The 27,990-nt window shown below is 41.0% G+C and overlaps 1 protein-coding gene and 1 long non-coding RNA gene across 2 annotated transcripts in view; one reads left to right on the forward strand and one right to left on the reverse strand.

The window, feature by feature from the left end:
- RFTN1 (raftlin, lipid raft linker 1) overlaps positions 1–27,850 on the forward strand; it is a 98,445-nt gene extending 70,595 nt beyond the window's left edge. Inside the window, exons 6-10 of the mRNA XM_065831869.2 lie at positions 575–778; positions 9,954–10,069; positions 20,655–20,758; positions 22,012–22,093; positions 25,399–27,850. Of these exons, the coding sequence (XP_065687941.1) occupies positions 575–778; positions 9,954–10,069; positions 20,655–20,758; positions 22,012–22,093; positions 25,399–25,833 (941 nt within the window). The 3' untranslated portion in view covers positions 25,834–27,850. The remainder of the gene's footprint in view (positions 1–574; positions 779–9,953; positions 10,070–20,654; positions 20,759–22,011; positions 22,094–25,398) is intronic.
- LOC139827269 (uncharacterized) lies at positions 14,692–19,213 on the reverse strand. The gene is made up of 2 exons (XR_011737718.1): positions 18,386–19,213; positions 14,692–17,200 (listed from the first exon to the last, which is right to left on the reverse strand). It is a non-coding gene; the product is annotated as an uncharacterized lncRNA (long non-coding RNA).
- Positions 27,851–27,990: the final 140 nt, after the last annotated feature.

The raw sequence follows: 27,990 nt of genomic DNA on the forward strand, positions 1-27,990 counted from the left end.
CAGATGAGACTCCTACATGCTATTTCCATGCCACTGCATTATCAAAACTAAGTTATGTAATACTTCAGTTTAATGACTGTGATCTACAGAATGCTCCTAAATTTGCAGTAAGATTTTGTATTTGAACTGTCCTTAGTGTAACAGCTCTTCTAATAAGTCATTCAGTAGAAAATTATAGATACTCTATGCCTTAATTTTTAGTGATTTTTGACTGCTACAGTACTTAAAACAGTTTGTGGAGCATGTTTTCCTATCTTGGTTTACACTGATAACTTCAGTAGGTGGGTTGTCCGTTAGTACTCAGGTATTACTATATTTACATGTTTTATTATCAGCAATGAATCTATTATTAGTAACAAATATCGTAACATCAATCAAAATATCATATTGGGGTTTGGGACCCTACTGTGTTGGACACTGCAGAAATGTATTAAGGAGATAACCACATCCCCAAGTATTTTTTGCAATTGCACAGTGTAATCAGGCAATGGAAAACAGTGGGTTATACATTGTTTTAGCTGAAATATTGTGATAAGGTTGTTGCATTACTGCATTTTTTTGTACTTTTTGGTAGAAACAGAGATCTTCGTTCTCTTCAACAAGCCAAAAACCCCACAGAGATGCAGCCAGTATTACACAGTGACTATCCCTATGAGGATCTCCAGGAATGGGCAGACTGTCAACAGCTTAGAAGCAAATTGGCTGGAGCACATGACAGATCACTTCAGGAAAGGAGGCTCATTGGTAAACGCCATCTTCAGCCTTGGAATGGTAAATGGTATGGAAATTACAGAAAGCATTATGCTGTGATTATGTTCCTTTCTCCTCTAATAGAGGTCATTATCTTTGAAGAGAAGACATTTGGGAGGTGCTTTAATACAGGCTTGGGGCAGATTTCGTTTAGATCAGCCTATTTCAGTGAAATGGAATGAAAGCATAAGAAATATTTTGGCATTTGAATAAGGAAAACAGATCATGTATTGTATTTTATAAACATACTAGAAATGATCCTGTAATTGCAGAAATACACAGAGTTAATAAACAGTACCGAGTAAAATTAATTAAACTAATATGATTGAAAAGCAGATGACGTAAATGGAAGAGTGGCTTTCTTCTTAACTCTTTGGCGACACACTGCATCTGGGTCTGATTGCAGGTTAGTGTAAGGACCCTCCAGTTTCATCTGGCCAACGTGTAGCTAGTTACTCCCCGTTCTTGGAGAGATCCTTTCCATCTCAATGGCACAGTGGTTTACGGAATTGTCTTCTATGTTTGTATCCTCCTAGCTAGTGTGTTCATATGAGTAATGGATAAACGTTGGTCTTAATTTAAGAAGAGAAGATTAAAAACCAGATTTTTGTCTGTTGTGAAGATGTGGCACTGAATCCATCTTAACGCTGTAGCCCATCTGTACAGCACTCGCGGCCACCATGATGTCTTTGAAGACAAGGCTGCTGTACAAAGAAAGACTTTGGTGCATAGTAGAGATCTGAGAGACAAAACCAAGGGACAGTGAGAACAAATCAAGGGAGGTACTTTAACATAAAAATATTGAAGTTACAGACAGATTAATTTTACTGGAAAATTATGTGACCATGGTTAAAATGCTTATGGCTGAATCTTTCACCTAATTTTGGTTTGTTTTGCATTCTTCAAAAGGAATGTGGTAACCCATAGACTGAGCACTGCTACTAAGATTTGTGGGTTTGTGCCTCAAAATTATAGGGGAACTGCTTCCAGAAAATCTTCTTCCCATTTCGCTGCCGGTCAGAATTCCAGGACCCACGATAAAACACAGTAATATGAGTCGGTTCTGGTAAAAGCCAATCAGGAAATAAACAGGCAATCCTAATTTTTCATTTTGCAAGCAAGTAGCAAAAAAGGAAGGTCTAAAGTTCAGCTGATGGAATGCATTCACACAGCTTCCTGGAAAGCCTTGTAATTGCTAGTTAACTTGCTTAAAAACAAATGGTCATTTACTTTATGTGTATAAATTGCAACTCATAGAGGCAAATCTAATTGGCTTTATCAGGCTCAGTGTTGTCTTTAATAAAACTGCTTATCAGTGCACTCTAAAATGCTTTAAACACAGCATTTTTCTGTTATTTAACCTTCTGAAGTTCATTTACATAACAGAGGCCTGGGGGAAGTTTGTGTACTTGGATACCAGAGCGAGGAGTGCTGGAAAACTGCCTGTGGACATAGATAAAGTCGGCTTGAGTGACGACAGTAAAGTTTCAATGTAAACAGGACAACAAGATTTATAAAAGTGGGCAGATTCCAGATTAAGTTAGATTATTAATTGTTCATCTTCAATCTCTAAACATTTTTATTAGCATTTCACAGTTACAGGGACAACAGGTTTAGAAGGCAAGAAGCTCAGAGTTAAGGTTTCTAACATGTAGTAATTAGAACAGTTACATTAAAATGCCCTGAACGTAAACCGTGCTATTAGAACGTTTGCTAAGAGCGTCTGTAAGTTGCCACCAGTTGCAGTTAAATGTTTATGATTTAAATGCTAAAATTTCCCCATGCTGCAGAGAAACGAGACAGCTTTTTCACTCGGACACCAAGGCGTATGAAACAACCCAGGGTAGGGAGGAGGGAAGAAAGAGGGGGCTGAGGGCTTTTCTCGTCTTCTATGGCAGCCTGTCCAGCTCTTCATTGCTGGTCTCCTTATTTGCTGATTAATACTCTTCCAAATTAAGGTAATATTAGCATAGTTTCTTTAATTGGTTATATCACATTTCTCTGTACAGGGGACTGGCTTTCTCTTTGGCTTAAAGTATGAATTCATTATTTTGCTTATTAGACTTAAAAGCACAGTTGTTATTATCTTCTTCTTTTCCCCCTTGTCCTTGGAATGCCCAATGAAGTGAAGATTTCCAGATTGTCAGTAGTCATAAATCTGTTTCTTCCTTCTGCCAACAGTTTAATAATTAGTCTTTAAAAGAGTTTTAAAGTTCCTTGATAACAATTGTTTCTTTTTGCTTATTGTACCAGATAATTATAAACAGAGATATAACACAATTGCAAATTACAGTATGTAAACCATGCGGAGTTACACGACATATTAAATGTATTAAGATTTTTCTAGTAAGTTAGAAACAACAATGTGCTGTCCTTGAATCTTCTTATGTTGACATGTAAGTTATTTAAATAGTTATTTAAATTTGGAGTTCAGTTACTTGCTGGTGTTTTTCATCCAACTCATGTTATTGCTGATTCTGCCTGTAGTCCCAGGTGTAAAGTGATCTTGCCTAGTGATCTGAAGTGATCATAGGACTTCACCCTTGCCCTCCTCTAATGAGAAGTGAAGGCTGTAGCAGCAAGCTACAGATCAATACCAGTGCAAATAGAAAGGGCTTAACAGGCGGGGTCACTTTCCTATAGCAGCAAGTCTCCCAACAGCACTGTGAGAGAGAGAAGGGAGGAAGTGTGGAAGCTAAAGTTATATTTCAGTGCCTTAACCGAGTAATCACAAGCCTATTCATCTTTAGTTGTTTTGAACTGCAGATCTTTAAATGCTTGGCATTTTGTATTTGTTCTACCGTTCTGTCTGTGGATTTCCTGCCTTTCAAACTTAGAAAAAGTCAGCCAACCAACCAGAAAACACTGTCAGTACTTAAAGAAAAAGCAAATGAAACAAAATGTGAGTTGCTTGGAAGAGGGAAGTAGTCAGATTTTCAAGAGGTTAGATTGATTGTGTCTGTTACATTCACACTGCCTCTGACAGAGATGAACCAGTGACGCATTTGGTCAATTATAGTCACCTTATCCACTGAAGTGGCTGGGATTTTTATAATCCATATGGAATTATTTTTTTCTGCATGTACTGAAGGTGAAAAGATTCAGGAGGAGGGAGGAATATAAATATGAAGCAAAGGCCAGCGCTCAGTTTGCATTCCACATAAAGCCTCAGATAGCTGGTTTTCCTCAATGAGGGCAACAGCAGCCTAAAGGTTAGTTTCCTAGATAAGGGGGATTTGTAGCTGAAAGACAACAAGGGGAAAATTGTTGCCCACTAGGAAAACTGTCATGGTAAAGTAAGAAATCTTTTCCTGTATACTTCTTGTAAATCAGAAGCAAGAACATCAAAATAGCTTTTTGTCAAATGAGCTACATCAAATATTTATACAACCCAGTGAAAATAGCTTTTTGTGCACAGTAGGATGCCTTAATAAAAAATGCAGTGGTAATGGAACATTTTCAGAGGAAGGACAGAGATTGTAACCTTTACGTTCAGAGCTTTTTCTTTAAGAAAGAGTGAAGCTATGTCAGTTCGAGAGTAGAGATTGGGAAATGATACCATAAACAGCAAAGTCAAAATGGTTTGTTTTATTGGCATTCCTTACTGCCCTATTGTAAATGAACTAACATTTGAAATTACTAAAGACCTTTTTAATGTAGGCTAAGTTTCCAGAAGCTAAATCTTTTCAGATAAGAGATTACCAAAAGAGAACAGCATACAGCTGCATCAGAATCAGGAGATACCTTGCATGAGGAACAATGGAAAATGGGAAGACCAACTCACCATCTGAAGCTTTAGATGGCTGATCTTCGTAGATAGGTTAGGTAAGATTCAGCTGAATAAATGTAGGCAGCACAGACTCTGCAGGTGTCTGCATATGAGTTGTCAGACAAAATTGTAATTATTATCTCCATTATAATCAATGGAGATCTAGGCGTAGACCAATATAGCAGGATTTGTGTTGTGATTGACTTCATCCTGCATCAAATAGCTGAAAGAGATCAGATAGATTGGAGTGGGTGGTTTGGTGACAGCAGACCTAGATAAGACTGAGATACTCAGTGCCTCCTTCACCTTAGTCTTCACTGACACAGTCTTCCAGGCTGCTGAGCTCAGAGGCAAATTTCATGGAGGTGCAGGACTAGTAGCAGTGGATGAAGATCAAGACGGGTTGCTTGAGTTCGTGGGACCAAATGGTCTGCATGCAAGGGCACTGGGACAGCTGGCTGATGTCATCACACTCATAGTCATCATTGAAAGGCCATGGAGATCAGGGGAGTTTTTCAACACTTGAGAAAGGCAAAGGTTGTGCCTGTCTTTAAAAAAAAGCTAAAAGACAAACCAGAGACCTACAGGGAGATTGGTCAGCCTCACTTCATTCTTGGATGAATTGCTGAATGAGTCCTCTTGGAACACATTTCCAAACGTGAAGAAGAAAGTGATTTGGAACAGTCAGAATGGATTTGACCGGATGAATTCATACTTGATGAAACTGATTGTCTTCTGTGATAAAATGACTGAATTTGTGGATGGATGGAAATCAGTAGATGTCATTTAGGGTGAATTCATCAAGGAAACACAATAGTGTCTCCCACAATATTTTGGTATCCAAGTTAGGACCCTGCATTCTAGATGGAAGGACGTGTAGATGGGTAAAAAACTAGTTACATGGCTAGGCTCAGAGGGTTATGGTTAGTAGGTCACACTTTACCTGGAGTAACGTGGAGTACCACAGAGATCTGTCCTGGGACCTGTCATGTTTAACAACTTTATCAGTGATGCAGAGGAGGCAATGGGATTTGCTTTTTTCACATTCACAGATGATCCCATGCTCGAGGGTGCAGTTGATGTGCTTTAGAATTGAGCTGCTGTGCAGAGGGAACTTGGCAGGCTGGAAGAACATGCTAACAGGAGCTTTTTGAAATTCTATGAGGACAAATGTTCTGCCTCTGGGAAGAGACCTGCCTTTTCACTAATGCAGGCTGGGGTCTGCCTGGCTGGATGGCAGCTCTGTTGAAAAGGTCCTGGAGGATGTTAGTGGGCAGCAAGCTGGAGATGAACCACCAGTATGCCCTGGCAGTAGAAAAGGCAACAGCATGCCATGCCGTAACGACAAAATACAGCCAGTAGATAAAAGACAGTGATTATCCTCCTCTACTTGGGGCTCATTAGATTGCATCTAGACCACATTCAGTGTCTGGTTTTGGGCCCTCCCCCAAATGGGGCAAGGAAGATGCTGACAAACTGGAGATAGTTTAGCAGAGGGCCAACAAGATCATCAGTGGCTGGAGCACTTGTCCATGAGGAGAGATTGAAGAAGCTGGATTGGTTCAACTTGGAGAAGGGACAGCTTTGGAGGATCTAACAGGACTGGCAGTACTTATGAAGAGACTATGAAGAAGATGGATCCAGGCTCTTGACTGAGGTGCGTGGGAAGAAAATGAGGAAAATGTACGTAAGTTGAGACAAGAGAGGTCCTGGTTGGATACAAAGAAAAGCTTTTTCATCATTAAACTGGTCACGCTCTGGAAGAGACTGCCCAGGAAGCTGTGCTGTCTCCATCCTTGGTGATTTTCAAGATATAACTAGATAAAGCCCAGAGCAATCTGCTCTGCACTTGTACTGGACCTGCTTTGAGCAGGAGATTGGACTGGAGACCTTCTGAAATCGCCATCCACTTGAATTATTCCGTGAAACTGAGTCGTGAATGAAATAATGAATATTTCCCTCCATCAGCTGCAGAGGGAGCCTTGGATGACTGACTCATCTGTAGACCTCTATATCATAAATATCTGATGTTAGATTATGTGAATCTAGCCTAGTGAGTCAGCTCTAGGACATGTAACTATAGACTTAAGTTGCTCATAGAGCTAGAGCATCCATGTGATAAAGGAATTGCTGGTAAACTCAGTTGCATGTGTCCATCTCCTTGCCCTTCTACACCTCTGTGTAAGAGTTTCTCTGAAATTCCTGCTGATCCTGACACCACAGCAGGGTTATATGTGCCTTTTCTCCAGAACACGACCCCATTAGTTCTCTTTCTGCTGCTTTCTCCATTCCCTCACTTATTCTCAGCATCCCAAACGCTCTGCATGCAAAGGAATTAATGATCCAATTATTCTTTCCTTTACCTCCCGCTTTTCTCTGGAAGAGTAGGAGATGACCTGTAAAAGGGAAAATGTATGGCCAAGGTGTGAGAGTTGGCAGACATGCATTCATGGAATGAAAGTTTAAACATTGTGGCACAACAGGTAGAGAGGAGATTGGTTATGGTTAAGGGGGAAAATCTTAATGAGGATCATAAATGAGTTTATCTTACAGAATTTTTCACCAGCATCACTGTTGAATAGACACCAATATGCAGCAGCTGTTTCTCCCTTCCAGTTTTCACAATTTCTACAGGTGTCTTTTCTGGCCAAGAAATTAATGGAACTTGGGACTGACTGGATGTAGCGTTCAACCGCAATCACTGTACATCCAACAAGGAAGGAAAGTCCTAGAATTATTTAGGCTGGAAAAGACCTGTAAGATCATTGAGTCCAACTGTAAACCTGACACTGCCAAGTTTATCTGCTGCCTGTAGGGTCTCATGAGCTCAGCTATTAGTTTCTAAAACATTACATATGTGCCATAATGTTCACATATGTGGAAGCTGTGAACTGCATGAGTGGAATGCGCAGCAGAGTGAAACATGAAGGATGATTTATGAGCGGGTATGAACACACGCATGCTGATTGTGTTTTGATCACTTATTAATTAGCTGGCAAATGCGTGGGGCGAGCTCAAGCTGCATTTGTGCCAACAGTGCGACACTGAATTTCATTAAGAGAATTGACGATACAGGAGCGGTGCACTGATGCCGTTTAAAGCTTCTTGACAAGGTCTGGATGTCTGTGTCTAGTAGGGATCTGTGGGATTCTCCCTGCAACCTTAGGTGCTATCCTGTCATCCCTGCTTTGGAAAACAAAAGGGTTATTTGTACATTATGCATCCCAAAATAGATTTGGGTATGGGTTTTGTTGCTGGAACGTGATATATTGCACAGAAGTTGAGTTTGTTCCCGCTTTGCAATGTAGGGTCTAACAAAGTGCTATTTCTGAATGAAATATGATAATTAAATCTTGCACCCATTTGTATGCGGCAAGCTTGCGGCATCCCTGGAGGTGTTTAAAAGACACATAGATGAGGTTCTTAGGGCGGTAGTTTGGAGGTGGACTTGTCAGTGTTAGATTAATGGTTGGACACAATGATCTTAAAGTTATTTTCCAACCAAAATTATTCTATGATTCTATTGTTTCTAACCTGTAACCCAGCTGCTTAGTGATCTGGCATGTTATTTCACAACAAAAATGCACGTTCTCCCCGCTTGGATGAGAAATCTGTCCAGATGACGGGAGTTACTGCTTTGTAGTCCAGCTCATCCTCCTTGGAGCAATGTGTGATACCGCCTTGCTGTAGTGGTGAGGGGTCTTCATTTCTCTCATTCTAAACAGAATTATGGGAAACCTGCCTGGGGAAATAGTCAGTGTGAAAGTAGACAGTGTATTTTTCTACTTCTTCGAGTCTCCCAACACAATCCCAAGGAGAGTCCCTAGTAACTGGTTTACAACTTTTTTTCCTTCAAAACCGAGCTCAAATATGCTCTGTTAGTTTAGATACAGGTATTTGCATCTGCTCACTCACAACTGAATGACTTGACTGAAACTGCAGCAAGAGAGAGTAGTGGACTGTGCCAAAGCAGGGGGGTGTGCAAATGCTTCACCCCTGTAGCAACAGTCTTACTACAGTGTATTGGTAGACGTAAGCCTCCAACTGTAGGAGTCTGGTTTGTTGTGGGCATTGCCCACAACTAATCTATTATTTCCAGATAGTAAATTGAATTTAGATTGTATAATCACATAGGAAGATGTTGACTGAGATTGTGTCTGCAAGATGTGAGAAGCCTCTTGATCCTCTTTACTGCCTGTTTTGTGAAAATTGGTTCTAAGTTTGATATATATTTTCCTTTGGAGGCAGCAGTGCCTTCCTGCTGGCTTTTCTTGACCTCCTAACATCCACCAGGGAAAGCAAGAGGACCTGATGAAAGAGCTAAACAGACTTACCCAGAAGACTCTTCTGTCAGCTCAGGAATCTGCCATTTTAGCATGTGTTGTTGCATTTCAAAAACATGTATCATACCAGCGCAAGGAACATATTTTTCCTGAAAATGTAAAGAAACTGTCTTGCAAAATACAACACTTGCGGAGGGGATGAGCAAGGTCTTTATAATCAGTCATACAGGGTAAATGTAGTATTTAAACTAGAAAGGATGAAAAACACACTTCGTGACAGTTTGAGAGGAGTTTTCTGTGCTCGTAAAGAGTACAATACTGCTTATTTACAGTGATATAATTCTATTGCTTCATCATTTAGCTTATTTTAGCAAAGAAAGGTAAGTAATCTTTTTTCAGTTATTCTGATTCTGTTCTGTCTTGGTGCTGATAAAACTGGAGTTCTTGCATATGGGAGTGATTGCTGATTATGGAGTATACAGCTGAGTTGAAGGAAAAAGTGCTGCTCAAGTAATGTTAATAGTATGTGTTGTCTGAAAAAAGGCTGAACGTGCTGGGAATGCAAATGAGAACAGAGAGCCACTAAACCAGATGGTCAAAATGCCTTCATAAATTGATTAAATAGTTATGAATGTATCTTTTCTTTCACACCGTTCAGATATGCCAGATCATCCTTAGTCCATGTAGTTCACTGTAACTGCAACAGCTGATACATATGTAGGGTTCTGACTCATGTAAATGAATGGATATGGTCATTAATATCAGTGTACCTTCAAAAGCTGCTCAAAAATTGACATAATATACTGTCTTTAGCTCCCAAAGGGTGTGTATAACTTCAAGTAGGTGAGCAGTACTGCTGAACCGGGGACTGAGTTAATTTTGCGTGCTCCAAATGGGAGAGCTGTGTTTTTTGAGGACAAACTCTGGAATAAGAGAATGGACAGTGAGGTTTGCTATGAGAGAGTAGGATTGCTCTTAAAAACTGCTGGAGAGATTAGTCTCATTCACTTAATAGAGCTCGATCATCAGAGGAGGGTTTGTGTATTTCTTTATTAATGTCCTTGGAAGTATTCGTTATTAATAAATTTATATGTATCGCTACGTATGAGATGTCTTCCATAAAGTGTACAGATAACCCTGTGTTTTCACAGATTCTTTACATGGGACAATGGATGGAGTATTTCTCTTTGAAGATGTTGCTGTGGGAGACAGTAAAACCACACAGGGCTATGATGCAATTGTGGTAGAGCAGTGGACTGTCCTGAAGGTATGTGTGCAATTTTTCTTCTTTCTTTCTTTTTTTTGTAAATCAAAACACTCCAAGACTGTGAGGCAGACACTCACATACTGATCTGTGCTTCAGCAATACCAAAGAGGCAACTGAGGTAGAGTGATGCAACATAACCGTAACGCCAGTTGACCACACTGTAGGTTTGTACGGTGCACTTTTTATTTTGGTAATCTCTGTGCTTTTTTGGGGGAGGCTAGGAAATGTGAGTGATGGTGAGCAATGAAACTCAGGGCTATCTCTCCCAAAAATACAGATTTCTGCTAGATTAACTGTAAAGAGGATCTCCATTGGTTGTCAGGGCAACGTGATCACACAAGTCACTGTAGCATCACCAGTTATAAAGGTGGCAGCCCTCTAGGTGGGCTTAGCTGCATCAGAGCTGCACAGATAACTGCCTTTGCTTCTGTCTGACCTGCTTCTTATGCTAAAATAACTGTAAATTCTGGGTAGGTCCCTATAAACAAACCACGTGTGTCATAGACTGTCTTTTTACTGGTCCAAGCGCACACTCCAATCAGTAGAAACACTGTTTCAGTCAGTACTGATCTTCCACACCAAATTTGATACACAGGTAGGTATTTGAAAAGCTGGGCTTAAAATTGTTTGTGACTTGAAGCAAAAGGATCATGGGGGGAAAGAAGATACCATTGTGTAACTCTTTGCATTTTTTTTTTTTTATTTGAATACTCTAGTCTGCCGGAAATAGATGTTATATATCTGTAAAGTCAATGCCTGATCTTTTCACTTGGAATATACTGTAAATGGTGTAAAATCCTAAGAAAGACATGCAAGGCACACACATGCCAAAAGGATGGAGTACGGGAAAATGGGACAGATGCTAGACTAAATGTGTAAAATTACATGAGACTGGTATTAAGAGTTCGGTTATTAGATGATGACTTTGTAGTGTAGCAAGAAATGACCATAATAATAATGGCTAGAAACTTCTTGAACAACAGTGTAATGCATTAATGGCAGCTTTTCTTGTGCTGATGTGCATCTGAACAGACTATTCCTACACTACATTGAATGTTATTGTAGTTATTACAGACTTGTTCAGTTTTAGGGTCAGACTGTGGGGTTGCCACTCAGGAGCAAGGTTTTGGGATAATGACAGATGGTTCCATGAGTGCATTAGGTCAGTGCTGATCAAGAAGGCAAACGTTAAGAAGCTTTAATGTTAACCATATGTTAAAAGCTGTTAGGAAAGGAATAGCATGTGAAACAGCAATTATAGACTACTACACACTACTGTATAAGCTGGGGTTTGACAGGAGCTTATTGTAGAAGGTTATGTTAGCGCTGTAGAGGTTCAGAGAAGAGCAGTGAGGACAACCAGTCATACAGCCAGCTTCTATATGAGGAAGACTTTACATGGTGTGTCCTTTCAGCCTGGAAAAGAGAGGACTTGCAGGGAATGGAATAGGTAAAGACCTCCTAAATCATGGGAGGTGTGTAAATAGGGATTGGCTGTTTGCCATCTCTTCCAGTGTGAGAACTAAGGGTTGTCCAATGGCACTAGCTGGGTCCATGTGCAAAACAAAGAAAAAGGAGATAATTCAGGTGAGCAGCAGCAGATCTGTGGAACTCCTCTCTGGAAAATGCTGTAGGTTCAAAAAGTTTAGATGGGTTCAGGTGGAAGTGATGTTTTTCCCTCTATCTCTGTGTTTATGTGAGCATTTTAATTCAGATCAGAAGTATGTTTTTGAAATGAACCCCCAATCCTCCCCACTTAACACGCCTCACCTCACATCACAGAATGGTCTTGTATTGCACAAACTGGATATCTTTCAGTAGAAAATAAACCAGACATGCTGAGAGGAATTACACAAAAGCAAAAATGCTTACATGCTTGCCTTGATATATATCTTATCCTTCCTTAGCTGTTACTTATAACCACATTTGAGGCAGATTTCTGAGTTAAATGGATTCTTGGTCAGAACCAGTGAAAGGTTCTCTGTCTCAGTAGGATATTGGAACAAAGCTATGTGCAAATGCCCCTGCACAACTCTTAGTTTGCTCTGTGTGGACACAAGAAAGTTTGTCTTAAGCTACATGACCAGGACAGCATTTGATAATGGGGATCCTATGACAGCGGAGTGGTGACCAAAATACCAGGACACAACAGAAGAGTATCTTCTAGCAAGGCATCTTGAAGCAATAGAGCCCTGGTAGGTGGAGTATCATTTGCCTTCAATTCTAGCAGTTCCATGCTGGGGGCACATCTGGTCAACAGATTAAGGAATCAACCTCCCAATGCCATCTGGTGTGTCAAGAGATGCTATACTGCTGCACACCATGTCAGTGTGAGGGCTAGCATGAAGAGTCTCTCGTTCCAGACATAGGATTTGGTATGTGCAATTTCAGAAACACAGTTGGTCTGATCAGATTATTCTCTGTTGTAATTTAAAAGGGGGATGATGGGTGTTCCCTGGCAATTTTACTCCTGTGAGTTCACGTGCCCCTCTTCTGGGGACATTATGAACATGTTAGCCACCAACCTGAAAGTGGAAGCGTATGGAGAAGAAAAAGCCTGCTGAAGGAGGGATGTTGAGGCATTGGGGAACTCTTGCAAAGATCTTGTCGATTTAGAGGAAGAACAGAGCTGACCAGCTCTGTTTTCTTCTGACATTAAATGACTCCCTGGGTATTTCATGCCTTATGCTTTCTGAGACATCATAGACATAAGTAGGGAAAGTCATCAAACGAATGAAGGAAAGACTAGAAGCCGAGGGATCTATAGGCACTTGCCCAGTGTTGTACCCAGAAGACTAAGTCACCTCTCTGTTAAGCCCTGTTGGAATTTACCATTTTTTACTATAAACATGGAGTAATGCAGTGGCAGAGGAAGAGTTTGTACAATGGGGGATGTAGAGAGAAGGAGATGGAGTTCAGTAGTGACAGAAGATGTCCAAAAACCAGTAAAGGCTTTGTTTCTGTTATGAGTACTTCAAAGTACAATTATCACAGAGATAATTCTGGAGCAGGGCAATGACTCATTAATGTAGACTTTCTTATTTTTTTTTTGCTATAGCTTCAGCTCTGATCTAGATTAACCTTTTCCATTTGTCATTTTCATTTGTACCAAGGCAGTGGAAGAAACACTGATGGGCAGCATGACATAAATGTGTATAATGGACCCTTATTTTAAATTTGTATCAGATTTGATTACTGGATGAACTTTGGAGTTATTCAGATGTGGTCTGAACCGAACATAAATTTATTGCACTGTATACCAATTAAGAAGAAGAAACAAAGAAAAGAATCCCAGCCACAACGGAAGAAAGCTGTTGGAAAAAGGAAGACATATAGCATGTATTGATGCCCTTAGTAACTACATGCACTAAATGAAAAGGTGAAGGTCTGCTGTTTAACCATAATGGCAAAAGAGCAGGGTTGGCACACCTCTTAGCAGAGAGAGTGCTGCCTTTTTAATTACTAAGACTAATAGAGAAAACAAGCTGAACAGTGTGATGCGCTGGGTATGTGTGTAAAATGTCAGTTTGTAGAGGATGTAAAGCTGCAGCTGTCACAGTATGTGGTCCCGCCAAGCAGCAGGCAGGATGTAATAGCTCTGAGTCATTTAACTCTTTCTTCTCAAAGCACAGCGGTGGCATCCCCTGCAAATGACCACAGGGCTTCTAATGACAAAATACTACTCTCATCCCTATTGCTTTAACTCTAAAAATGTCAGGGCACATTATTTCCACCGCAGTCTTTGAGATCTAGCACCAAAACTTGTTTGATGGTTTTAATTCTGCTTGTGTAGGCAAATGTAGGTAGACAGTCCTGATTAATCAGAGCCTGCATGATTTCCCTCTCCCCACCTCTAATCTGTCACGTTCTCTTCCCCATTGCCCATGACAAAATAGCTAATACTGTCTTTAAAGTTGAGTGCCATAACATTTATTTTACATTTCTGCATTGTTCAGCTTCTGAAGCCTTGTTCATCCTGAAAATATTGTCCTTAACTTACGGACATTTTCTCATTTAAAATTTTCAGCTGGTGATTCATCACTTTTTTATTGTCTGCTATATCATGTCTTTAGTGTACTGGCATGAATTAAAATCTCAGATACATCATGGTGTTGCTGTTTCCCTGGCAGAACTGAATGGGGTCAGTATCTGCTGTAGACATGTTAAAACCCCTTAAAGTGCAACATATCAAAAGATTTGAAAAATTATCTCTGCTGAGCCTAGGTTACAAGTTGCCTTAATGTAAGCCTTGAAACAAATTCCCTGGAAATGAGGATTTCATTTGTCTGTAAATCTGATTTAGGTCATATGTCAGTTAAGCTCTGTTCTGCTGTCTGTAGCCATGGGAGAAAGGCATGACCAGGTCAGCAAAGGATCTGATGGCGATGGGCATGAAATGCAGTTCTGTGCATGACCCTCTTGACCACCCAAAGGACATGTATGTTGCCTGAGCATAGTATTTCAGCATTTCGTTGCTCTTCAAGAAAAGCTGAACAAAAACCTTCAGGAGCCTGTTATCTTCAACAATTTTTTCCAGTTCTTGTTTCTTTCTTTCTTTCTTTTATGTAAGATATGAAAGCAGCATATATACATACATATTTGTCTACTGAACTCAGTAAAGGTATGCTGTGAGCAATTAATCTTTTTATTTGGTTTTCTTGATAAATTTAGTAATAAAATCTAGCAATACGAATTTTGAACTTTCCTGATACTTGCACTGTTGAGTATCTAACAAAGCCAACACTTCTTCCACATGAGTAAAAGGCACTTGAACTAAACAGACAGAAAAGCACAGGATTTAAAATGGTCTGAATTAAAAAAAATCACTTCCTATCTGTTGTGGTTCGTGACAGGATCAGCAAGAAGAATTAGTTCTCTGCTCACCCATAACATCTTCCCACTTAAAAACAAGCTGAGAAAAAGCATTTCAGTCCTCTGTGATACTTCCTAAAAAACCACCCAGGGCATGAGGCAGGTAGGTTTCTTTTCCCCAGCAGGTCACCTTTGGCCATGCAGTGCTGCCCAGGCTAAGGCAACTCTTTGACCCTGTGCTGCTGTTGACAGGGTTTGAGCGGGACCCCCCCATTTTGGGGCACGGGGGACGCAGGTACTGGGACCCCATAAATCTGCGCTAAAGTGAAGGGCAGTGCCAACTTCTGCTCTCCTGCTGCCTGAACCAGTGGCCGTACAGGGTTTGTGCTTCAGCTGCGTTTCTCACATGGAAACAGATTATTAGTTCCATAATGGCAGAGTGGTTCACAAAGCCTTTTTGCAAAAGCCAAAATTTTTTTGAGAATAAATTATAACTGAAGGAAATTACATTGGGGAAGCTGCGTGGAGATGATAAAGCTGTGTGTGGCAAGGCACCCTGGAGTATACAAGTTCTTGGGTAGTGTTTTTCTATGTTGTTGGGTTTTTTCCCCAATAACAGTTGATGGACAAACAGCAAAATCAGGGACCAGTTAAAGACACAGTGCACAGTATTGCAGGAACTAGAAAACTGAAAATGCCAGAGTTATTTAAAGAAATGTACTGATGGGTTGCTAGATTACATATATTTCTTGTGCTCCATGGCGAATTAGGTGGAGTTGTCCTATCCCACGGCATTGTTGCCAGTGCACCCAAGTTTAACACCTTTCACAAGATGCTTCTGTGTTTCCTTTGTGGAGAACCCTCCTTGTCAACACATTTCAGCTTCTGGAGCTTTTGCTACCTATCCCGTGCTTCTATAAATCCAAAATTGTGTTGCTGCACAAATGTGCTTCTTCGTTACAACTGCAGGCAATATTAGAAGCACTCAGACATTTTTGTTAGTTTATTTATGTGCTAGAAAGTGGGATTTGCATCTGCAGAAGTCACTGAGAGAAGTGGGGTTTGTGGGCACATGAGGGGTTTTAGGTTGTTTTTTGTTTTGCCGTAGGCCTGGGGACAGATGCAAATGCTACTCAGCAGCCGTGTGCCTATTGAAATTGTGACTGGATACATCTGTGTCTCAGAAAAACCGTCTTAACAGGATGCTGCCCTGTATCATGTTACAGCCTGATTTTATTCTCAAAAATACTTCACTGCGCATGAATCCATGTATATTATGTAATCATAAATAAGTCGAAAATACATATGCCCAGAATAATGAGCAAAAAGCCTTTCTGTGCATTTATTTCTTACTTTTTTTTTTCTATTAACTTTCTACTACGGTCCCAATGTAGCTGCTGGTTGGTGTTGGTCAGTGACTCATCTGCAGCCAAAAGCCGCTGGTGGTTTCTGAGGGTGCCGGAGCCGTCCCGCACCCTCTGCCACGCAGCTGATGGTTGTGTAGCCCGTGTCTGCCGGCAACGGGCTGTGGTGAGCTGCACACAGACATTGAGGAGCAGCTCAATACTGGAGGAGCACAGTCCAACTTTAACTGCTGAAACGCTTGTGAAACTTCTGCTTCCAATCAGTGTTTTTAATGGATCAATAATGTTATATTACTAGCAGAAATTACCTTTTGGAAGAAGTCTGAAAAGGAGGAAGGCAAATAATTCAGAATTTTAGAGCTTGGATTTAGCCTTCTTGTGTTACTGCAAACATAAAACATTTCCAGCACGTTTTTACCGGCTCAGTCTCACACAGCCCGTATATTCAATTTATCTCCTTTTATTGTCCGTCTTTTCCACTAAGGTGCAAGTTCTGCCTTCTTCATCCTCCCCTCAGTGCCCTGGGAGAAGCTGTGGCTTTAGCAGCGGTGGGGCTGGTGAGCAGCCCTGGCTGGGGGTGCACGCTGCCACCCTCCTGGGCTCTCCCCTCTATTTTTCGGAACGAGCCGGATTTGAACGCGCTGCCGGTTTTCCCCAACAAACAGCGGGTTACACTTTCAAAGCAACTTGTGTTTTTTTACTTCCATCCTCTTTGCCATCTGTCTGTAGATCTTAGTACGCAGTCTGTTAGGATTTGCCGATAAAGGTTTTATTAAGATTTATTTAATGGAATTTTCAATCTTCCACTCTTTAATCCGTGTTGGAAAAAAATATTAAATAGTGACAATCCATAGCTGCCTTGTCACTAAATCACATTCGCTTAACCGAGGAAAGAATGATTTGTGAAGAACTTGTGTCTCACAAGAGCTTAGTAGTTGTCTTGTTTATTATCTTGCTGTGGTTAAAATTGCCGCAGTAGGGGGGCAAAAGAAAAGAAAAATTGTTAATGCAGTTGTTTGTGTGGCTTGCCCTAGATATTATCGTTATCATTTTTTAATCTTTTTTTTTTTTTTTTTCTAATGAGCAGAAGCAACTGTGAAAGGAGAAAATGCTGAAAACAAACAGTGCAACTATAAATAAAATAAATTCTTTTCATGTGATGCAAGTCAAGGGAAAAACCTAGCTCAATATGCTCTGGCTTCTTGACACTCAAGGTGTGATCAGAGATTACTTATCATCCACGGGAGAGTGGGAAGCAAGTTAATTAAAATTTTCCACCCTTTCACTGAATGAAATGTCTCCCGGCTTGAGACGCATTATTTGAACACTTATTTTTCAGTAGAGCTCTGGCATGTACTTTCTACTTCTGGTGTTCAAATCCAATATTTGCCAGCTAGAAAGAGCACTGAAATTTCATTTTAAGGAACTGTGTGTTTGAAATTTATTTTCAATTGTCTCAAATAATAGTAGGTAGAATAATTATCATATTAAATGTAGAATGAATATAAGATGACTCTTTTCCTCTGCACCCATCCCCCAGTGTATTGTTTGTTTAGAAGCATTTTTGCTTTGGAAAGCACTTAATGTGACACCAATTTAAGGTCTGTAGAACTGTGACTCCTGCTGGCATGCAAATTCCAGTTGTGGGGTAGGATTACAACCCGTGGAAGTCGTTTCTTGTGGTCTTAAAGAAAGCTTCAATTATCTGTATTTGCAAGTAAAGAGCTTGAAGCCCTTATGAATTACACCTGTTTATTCAGGAGTGGCTCCTTTCTCTCATCTATCATCTTCAAAGCAGCCAATTATTAGTAGTTTATTGCCCAGGTACCTGGGGCAGAGTTTCCAGCCCAGTGTCCCGCAGAGTCAGGGGAGCTTTTGGAGGAGCCCATGGAGCCCAGAGGAGACGTGTGTCCCTGTGTAAAGCCCACGCTGAATCCTCCAAACAGCCTCACATATGAAAATCCTCCAAACAGCCAGCACGTATGAAAAATCAGAGGTCACCTTTTGTAACAGCTGCACAGCACACTTGCAACAGCGTTTTTTTACATTTCCAGATTAAAGAAAAAAATCTTTGAGCCTAATTGACTTCAGTTTAATCTTAAATTTATTTTCCAGTAACTACACTTTAGAATGCGCTTACCTGCTCTTTTCGTTTCTGCACCACTGGGATTGTGAAATACATCATCATCTGCTGCAGATGATGCTTAATCCTGACAAGTCCGCCAGGTCCGGAGCCAGCCTTGTCTCGCCGCTGGGAGCCTGCGGGGACAGCGGGCTGTGGCAGCAGTGACGGCGCGTCCCCGAGACAATTTGGCTTCTGCAGCAGCCAAATGAGCTCTGCGTGGTACCAGTGTCCTTCCTCATTGCCATAATCCCTCTCTGATTTTTGACGTTTGTTGCACACCCTGATGGAAGGAGAAGGTTCTCCTTGCTAATCGCCAGCCTTGGGCAATTAATTCAAAATAGAAATCCTCTTTGCAACATAAGATGTTGCTTGAGGCACAAACAAGGTCTGCTGTGCCAGTCTTTCCTGACCTGCTAGTCTTCCACCCTCTAAATGAGTGAGCTCCTTCTGTTTTTTCCTCTACAAACACTGTCTGACGGAGGGAATGTTTTGCTCAGATCATTTTATGAGTTCTTCCAGGCGCCTCATGGCAGGCTTGTGATGGTGGATGCACTGACCTTATTCTTAATCCTCATATTGCGTATTTTCGTCTTTGTTTTTGGGAGGTGTTGTTGACCAATCTCATAAATCTCAGCATGTTGTTGATGTGTTTTCTTGGGACATTAGCTCTTAAAGGCATCTAGCTATGTCATAATTTTTTGCATTACCCTTGGGCACTGTTTTAAATACTGGAAAGAGGGCAGAAATATCCATCTTACACAGGGAAACGGGAGTCTGAGGAGACTCCAAATCTACCACAGTCACAGCTGTAGGATAAGTCCTGATCATTTTGGAGGACATGAGTCCAAGGCCACGTGGCATTGCTCCCCTCTCGCAGGTATCTCTTTTCTCTCCTGGAGTCAGCAGTTCTTGTCTGTACATGCTGATGTTGGAATGTAGAGGAGTCTCTGTAAGTCCCTGAAAGCCTCTGTATGGAAATCGGACATAACATTAGCAGAGTGTTCTCTAGCATGTGCACTTGGACTAGAGTTTTTAAACGTTTTCCTTTTTAAGCAGGAGTGATATGGCTTCTTCAGCTAATTGCATTTGTAGTTTTAATAGCTACAGTCAGGCAGTCATTTAGTTATGAAGATATCAAGTGACCTAAATTACGTTTGTTAGAAGACAGGAATAGCTGAAATTGGAATTCACAGAAATACCTTGAAATAACTACAGCAGGATTTGGATTATTTCTGATCCAATGACTATTTTGTTACTGTGGAATAGATGGATTTTTGGAGCTGCAAAACTATTGTGCCTTACCCGGTGTTGAGAATTGGCGGTTAAAACTCCTCGTCTGCACATGAAACCAGTGGAGGTGCCTGAGCTTTTTGGCAAATACAATTGTTATTCCAATGGAATATAGTTCTATTTGTAGAGACTAGTAGTTACCATTTGCCTGCTTTGTGTGTATTAAAATTAAAACCTAGTAAATACGCTCCAGCATCTCTTTGTTAAATTACTGGAAGTCCTGGCATGTATACACCTCATTGGAACAATCTTTGTTGAAACCACCAGTGGTTCTTTCTGTGCGAACTGCAGGGTCTGCCACTTAGTAGAAAGAGAATTAGCAAAGCTCTGCTGGGTAGATCTATGGCTGGAGCCAAACTTGTGCACTGAAAGGCACTGCTTTTGAGCTCGCCCACAGATTTCCTGATTCAAAATAACAAGGAAGGGATGCGTATCTGGGGGTGATAGAAGGAAAATAGATCTGTACTTAGATTTTATTTTTTGTTGTTGGCTGTTTTGCTCTTGGTCCATCATAGCAGAGTAACCCAAATGATTTTAGTAGTAATCTTCAGGATTTACTCTAGCCTAGACAAGTGCAGAATCTGGGCAAAGCAACATTGTCATTTTTTAACTACTTGAATATTTTTTTGCTTTGGAGGAGATAATTGATAAAATACAGTTAATTTGTCCTGTTCAGATCTGGAATCATCTAAAACTAGAGAGATGACTCAGGCAATGAAAAAACAAGATCACAGATGTTTACCATTTTAAACAAACTCATTTAACAGTTTGCAACGTACGGGCGATCAGTCCCGTGTCTCACGTTTTCGAACATTTTCCTCCCTGCCTAGCTGAACACACAAATGACCCCCTTCAGAACAAAAACCCATTCTCCCTCCCAAAAAACCCACACACAAGGGTTTTTTTTTTTTTGTGGTGTTTTTTGTTTGTTTGTGTCCAACCGAATGTCACACTCCACGCGATGACGCTAACTGTTGATTTTTTTCTTTCCTAGGGAGCTGAAGTGCAGACCGATTACGTTCCGCTTCTGAACTCCCTTGCCCTGTACGGCTGGCAGCTGACGTGCGTCCTTCCCACTCCCATTGTGAAGACCAACAGGTAGGGAGGGGGCAGCCGCTGCCTTTTGGCCGGGGAAGTAGCTGTAGGGGCACCACGGTCCCCACAAGCGATTCTCTGTGCCCCCAGTGTGGATTTCCTTCCGTGCCTGCAGCAGCTGCTCTCTGGGTCCTCTGAGCATCACAAGCTGCAGGAAGCACGTGGTTGGTGGGCAAAATACTGCGAGGTGGTGGCAGCGTGGTTTCGACATGAATTTTCTGGGTATTGTCTCTGCCCCTCTGTAAACTCCTTGATTCTAAAGTTCCTGCTCTGGATCTCCCAGTAACTCCTCTTACCTGTGAGATGTTGCCTATCTGAAGAAAAGTCACTTTATTCTTAATGGATGTCTGTCTAATGCTGCTGATACACACAGCCTAGCTGAGAACCACCATGTGGAATTGGTGTATCATTAGTAGCTTTGTTTGCATATATAATCATTCTGCAGTCTGCTATTATTAATATTCTGAGTTTTTAAATACAAATGCAAATCACTTAAAAATACTTTTCATAACTGTGGTGAAAAACAATCATCCCACTTGTTAATCATGAAGATGGCGCTTTCTGAATTTTCACTGGTCAGGAATATATTTATATATACACCAATATAATCATCATGATTTTTTATCTTAAAAGTAAAAATATGCCCGGTTCTTTATGAGATCTAGATGAAGACTACTCCTACACATAAAAAGCTAAAAAGTAAAGGCCATCTGTGCTGGGGGAAAAATGGTATTTAAGTTTTTCAGATATGTTTAAATATAGGTATGAATAGAATATCTCAATTATGATTTGTAAGCCCTGTCTCTTAAGGGTATATATAGTTTTCTTCCTCTTCTAGCTTTCTGTATCCTATTTTAACTTGAGTAACACAGGTCAGGCTGACGGTGCAGAAGGGCACCCACCCAGTCTAACCCCTGGTGGCATTTGGTTGTGCCTGCAGAGCTGCACACAGGCACCCTGCCACTTGTGCTTCTTGCTCTACGTTCCAAACAATTTGTTCTGTGTTTATGCACTTAAAACACTCAGCAAAAGCGTGTAACAGGCTGACAGACTCTATCAGGCCAAACAGTTGCTCTTTTTTATCCCAAAAAATACCAGGCTGCTCAAAGACACTGGGGACAGGGAATGTTTAGGTCACTCTTCATTTTGTTGTTCTTTGACCTGCAGAAATAAATGACTGAGATGGATTTTTGCTTTGAATGATGCCGGATGTAAATTTAATTCATTCTCAGGAGTGTGCATTTGTTTCTTTTCAGGGAGGGGAATTTATCTACAAAGCAAATTGTATTTCTTCAGAGACCTTCTTTGCCCCAGAAAGCAAAGAAGAAAGAATCTAAGGTAAATAACCTTGAGTTCCTAGTTTCTTTGTTTTTTGTTGGTGGTATTTTAACACTATAATTGATTTCATATAGAAGTAAAAATGGCCTATTTAATGTTTCTGTGGTACAGTAGCAAGACACAAGGAACTGAACTGTACAAATGAAAGAAACAAAAAATGCTCAAATGACGTGCAAACTCTTCCATTTCATTCTCTGTTGAACTCATAGCAGCAGAAGAGACGTAGATTTCTCTTTACATGAACAGGACATAAACCTCTATACGTGACCTAAAAATCTCTGCCCACGTTCACTGCCTGCAAGGTGGAACCAATGCTGCTTTCTCTCCCCCATTGCCTGTCTTTTTTGTTTAAATTGCCCTCTCTTCCTTGCTCTGTGTGTTGGTAGAGCACAGCACAATGCAGGCCTGATCTTGGCTGGTGCTTCTGTCTACTGTGTGAATGTTCATAAATTCTGCTAGAATTTAACCAAAAGCAAAGCCCCTTGAATCCATCTAAACTATCTGAGAAGGTAGCTGACAGCTGATGGTATACCTGTGTGGATGCACGTATGTATTCCCCTTTCCATTTTTAAATGTGTAGCTGTGGGAATCCCTGCCCAAACCCGTCAGGCTGTACAGCCGAGAGGGAAATACAAGGACTGGTTTAAACTGGAAACTGAGGAAGTGCTGACCTTCCTACAGTACTGGGATTTGCGTTGCCCTTTCAGTATGCAAAGGGATCAGAAAAGCCAGGTGAAGTACAGAAAAGATCTCTGAAACCACATGATGAAGAGACTGCTAATTAAAAAGGCTTGTTTAGACTCCAGCTCTGTGCAGGTCCCTTAGTGGCGGTGAGCCAGACATCACCCCAAGGAAGATGAGCCAGAGCCAGAGCAGGAGGTTGGAAACACTAAGCAGAGCTGAGCACTAGGGACATTTTACCCAGCACTTTGGATAACTACAGATAGTTTTAATCTATAACACCCTGACTGGTTTGGAGCCTGGTTCTGTGAAAATCATCTTTTAGATGCAGTAGAGACCTGGAGAGTGTTTGAACTGACTGAAGCAGGAGAAACCTGCTGGGAGCAGGACTGTGATTTAGGATTTACCCGCTCTCATTAGCAAAGCTGGAACCCTGAGTATTCTGTGAAGGTGTTACAAAGCCCATCTTTCTTTTTTCTCTTTATTTTCAGGTGATTAAAGGGATCTGGGGATGAGGGTCAGAGTGCCTGTATCTGGTCATTCTTCTCCCACCACTGTGCGTGGTTTTAATGGAAGGGGTGGGAACCTGTAAATGATTGTATGTCTTCAAATAGAGAAATCAGTATGATACTGAGTGCTTGTGTTATAATAACGAATAGAATCCAGATGACGCAAAACGTTTTCATTCGGCCATATAAAAACTTATTTAACAATGTCTGGCTGACAAAACAAAGGATTTACTTGTTGGCAGTATTAAATATGCAGATGTATTTGAGGGCAAAAATCACAACAGCATATTTTCATACCAAAGGTCAAGGAAAAGTGGGGCACGTTGATTATAGTGATATAAAGAAACATAAGACTGGTTCAACATCTGTAAGTGGTTGTTGTGAGTCACTTCAAAGATGCCGAACCCGGCATTTGATTAAGTTTCTGAATATTCTGCACATACCACGTCACAGGCTCTCAAGGTCTGAAATGTTTATAGATGACCCCTCGGAGGAGGGAAATAGGCTGATGAGATTAAAGGGACATCGTGGTGTTGGGAACTGGTCCACTGTCTCTACACACACCAACCAGCCGCTGTTCACTTCAGCCAGAGAAACAGAAAAGGAAACATGCTGGGAGTGGGACAACTTGTTTTTCTTTTCAGTACGACAGAAGGACTCTTATTAGTGCGATATTCAGTCAGTGATGAGGTAATCGAGTTCATTCACATAATAAAAGTGATGCTTATTTCAGCAGAAACTGGCTGTATGCGTTTTTGTGAAATACAATATAAATACCTGCCTAAGTATACATACATCTGCACATACACACACAGTCTCCTACAGTTTGATCTTTATCACATTTAGGGCCCTGATCTCACCTTCCGTCAAAGAGAGCTTTGAGTTGAAGGGGAGCTGTGGGTGCCCAGCACTTCTGCACATCAAAGAGGAAAATATTCAGGTGTCTCTGAATTTTAAACATTTGAGCTTTAGAACCGAGAGGTTCTATTTCCTCCTTCTCTAAGTTGTGATGATATTTAAGTGAAAGGCTGCCTCCTCTAAGCAAAACCAAGAAGAATCTTGTAAAAGCCACTTTCCATGCTTGTTTTTTTTTCTCCTTTTTACCTTAAGTTCTGAGAAAGAAAGAAAGAAAGAGCATTGCTGCCTCTTTGTAGTCCTATGAACTCAATAGATTTTTAATGGCTTTTTGATAAAGGAATAAATAGCTAGATCAAAAATTTATGACACAGGTCCTTCTTTTGACCAACTTGGACACGGACCTAGTTGCACAGGTAAAAATGGCTTTTGGGACCACAGCTGAATTTGCTGAATGTCCCAATGAGATGATTTATGCTATCCCAACATCACCTCCAAACCTGTCCCTGAGTTTTCATTGATGTGGTCCCTGCTGATGAGCTGGTTGTGCACATTCACCTGTACTTAGCGAACTTGTGTGGAATGGCTCAGCAGGGGCTTGGAACGTGGTCTGGCTTCCCTTGGGAAGCTCCATTAATTTTTTGACATGTGAAGCATATATATTAGTAGCATATTTATCAGGCTTTATATATGTTATACCCATCAAATCAGTATTTCAAGGTAGTACTAGCTGTTTTCTTTATTTAATAGTAGTTAAACAAGTTCTGAAATGGCAGCTGTGGCGAGTCTCATGGCAAGCGCTGCAGGAGGCAGCGTCATGTTTGCTCATCAAAAACCATTCATACAAATGGTGCAGAATATTTGACTGTTTGGCTGTAGCCTTGGGGGTGGTTTTAGTTCTGCCACTGACTTGGTGAAAAACATTGGGATAACGCCATGGGGTTGCCTCCTCCGTGTGCGCTTGTGCAGCTTTGCATGTTCTTGCCTGTCTGCCGGGGGCTGTGTGTGGAGAGGAACCCACCAGACACATGAAAAAGCGGAGGCAGGATGCACCGGTGTCTCTTCTCTCTGTGTAATAGACACATACATGTGGCACAAATGATCTTAAGCCGTGTGATACAGTCTTTTAATCTTGGGTCTTTTTGGTCAAACTAGTCTTTGAATTAAAACTAAATAATCAAAACTTTTCTATTCTGGAAAGCAAATGTCCCTGTGAGATTGTCTCTAATGGTCTTTAACGCTTGGATCTCTTACTTGCAGTTTCACTGGAGGTTCTCCAAAGAGGACATGCACAACAAGCAAATGAAGAAATCCACAAAGGCGAAATTAAGTACCAGAGAGAAGCAAACGGCAGAGGAGAAGCAGGAATTTGAAGTCACAGAGAACACAAGAAACTTAGAAGCGCAAATCTCAGAGGCCAAGCCTGATGCAGAACAGCAGCTGGACGATGTCATAGACTTGGGAGATGCGGTAGCAGGGACCAAGGATGGAGATGCCCATCATGATGGGGGCTTGGAAGAGACACATCCTGCCAGTTGCGATACTGATGACAACGCCGTGCAGGTCTGTGTCAGCCAGAGCACGTCCGACTGCTGCGCGGGGCCGGGAACAGAGGCGGGGGACTCTGCTCCGGTGTCGGACGGCTGCGCTGGCAGTGATGGGGCAGAGCTGGACACAGGCTGCTCCTCTGAATAAGACCTATGCATCAAGTATCCTGTGAGTCGCCCATACTTTGCCGAGAGAAAAGAACAGATTTTGCTGTCACCATCGCTAACTCCTTTGCTCAATTCAGCATTTCTTTGGCATTGTACTTACTTTGCTCCTTAACACACCGATATCTTGGTATTTTAAGTAACTACAGGACCCAGGCTTTTTAACCCACTGAAATTAATTGCAGAATTCCATCCTCTTCACAGAGTGGGATGTGCCCTGGGCTGTCTCCTAGAGCTGCACTTCAAATGAAAACGTAGGGACAGAAAACATACTCGGGTTTTTCTCTGACTGACCTTAGCAAACCAGGTTTGTATCCAGGTCAGGGCAAGCATTCCATTTGGTCAGATTTTATTCTGTGATACTTTCTCATCCACGTATCTTTGCTGGGGAAGTTACTGTGCCGTATGCTATTTTGTCATTAAGCTTGTAGCGTCATGAAAACGGTATTTGGGGTTCAACAGGCTGAAATTGGAAAGCTTAGCTAAGAGGGCTATTGTCTGTATTTATCTGAAACAGCACACTTCCTGCTGATACTCTCTTCTGAATTTTATTAACTCTTGCAGATCTTTAAGCAATAAGAAAATTGTGTACCTATTTTAGATGTACCAGGTAAACAACCCCATGGTAAATTTGCGTGAGGCAGATGATTCCAATAGAAAATGCAATTATTCTGTTCACTCACGTTTATGTTCTTTGCCAATCAACAGTCCATCGACAGTGGTGGGGGCTTCAGTCAATAGTTGTGGGGGCTTCGGAAGACAGCAAAACAGAAAAAAACAGGTAAAAATATGTGTCTTTTAGTGTCTGTCTTCACTAAAATTGGAATTAGATGTCACCTCCTGAATATTGCAGGTGATTTTTGCACCACTTCTGCACTGCCGTAAAGTATGTTGTGAGAAGGAACTCAAATGGCAAATAGCAGGAGTCAGTGGCCAACAAATGTCACTAAATGACCTTACAAAATGCAAATACCTTAATAAAGGGGCTTTTTTTAATACAAGTAACTGTATTTGAGACTGATACCTAACGGAATTCTGTAAAATTACCAGCATTTTAATGTTTGGAACTACATTAAATATTTACAAGTGAATGTACACGTGTAATATAGTTTCGGTGCCAGTGGTCTCCAAGTACTTCAGTGTTCCTAAAACTGTAGGAAGTAGTTGTTTCTGTCTTCTTAACCACCTTCTTCCCTATTTAGAAGTGGTCATGTAATCTGGGAACAAGGTGAGAAATACATTCTGAATTCCCCCAACTTTAGTTTTTGTAAAAGCAAGAGCTCTGTAAGTGATTTGCTGTTTTTTCCCTTGATTGATTTCTGATAATTTTCCTTAGTCTTCAAATCAAAATGCTGCACAAAGAACTATGTTCTGTATCAGTTGTGCACCTGGAGTGGTTCAAAAGCATTTTCCATGCCTTAAAATTATACAGTTGGCAGACCATGGCAGAGAAGGGAAAAAAATCCCACCACTTCGAATATTCATCTAATTGCAACGGCGGCACTGAGGTTTAAACCGTTCGATTTCACACACATAAAGCACGGTGGTATTTCTTTCATTGCTTAAAGAGTTTTTATTTTGATCTCAGTGGTTTAACCAGAGGACTGTAACTAATTTCGGTTTCTGGTGGTATTTTTCAATTATTTCGTTCTGTTTCATGTGATTAAACTGAAGTTCCAATAGCCTCAAAAATAGGTTGTTTCAGTTGTTCTACTTAAATACAAGGTCTCTGCTCTGTACAGCTCTAAGTACCTGTTTGCAAATTTTATTACCATAAGATCCTTCTGCTGATGGTTTCTATTTCAAGGACTAGCTTTGTATTCATCTTGTTTAAAAATATACTGTATTTAATGAACATTTTACTAGTAGGAAGGTGTTGCAGTAGAAAGAACTCTCCAAATACTTTCGAATAGAAAGCGTTTCTTGAATTGCAATTTGACCTTGTTTAACTGGATCCCAACTGCTGACAAAACTAAAAAGAAATAAAGGTCATGAGGAGATTTCTTACTTGTGGTACTTGCACAACTGCCAGTAATTTGTCCCCAAAAGGAGGAACTCGGGGTCTCTAAGTGGTGATGAAGGGAAGCTCCTTACTACTAAGTTAGCAGTAGTTACTACTGAATTAGCAGTAGTTACTAGT

This window comes from Patagioenas fasciata, chromosome 2 (genome assembly GCF_037038585.1).
Source record: "Patagioenas fasciata isolate bPatFas1 chromosome 2, bPatFas1.hap1, whole genome shotgun sequence".
NCBI lineage: Eukaryota > Metazoa > Chordata > Aves > Columbiformes > Columbidae > Patagioenas > Patagioenas fasciata.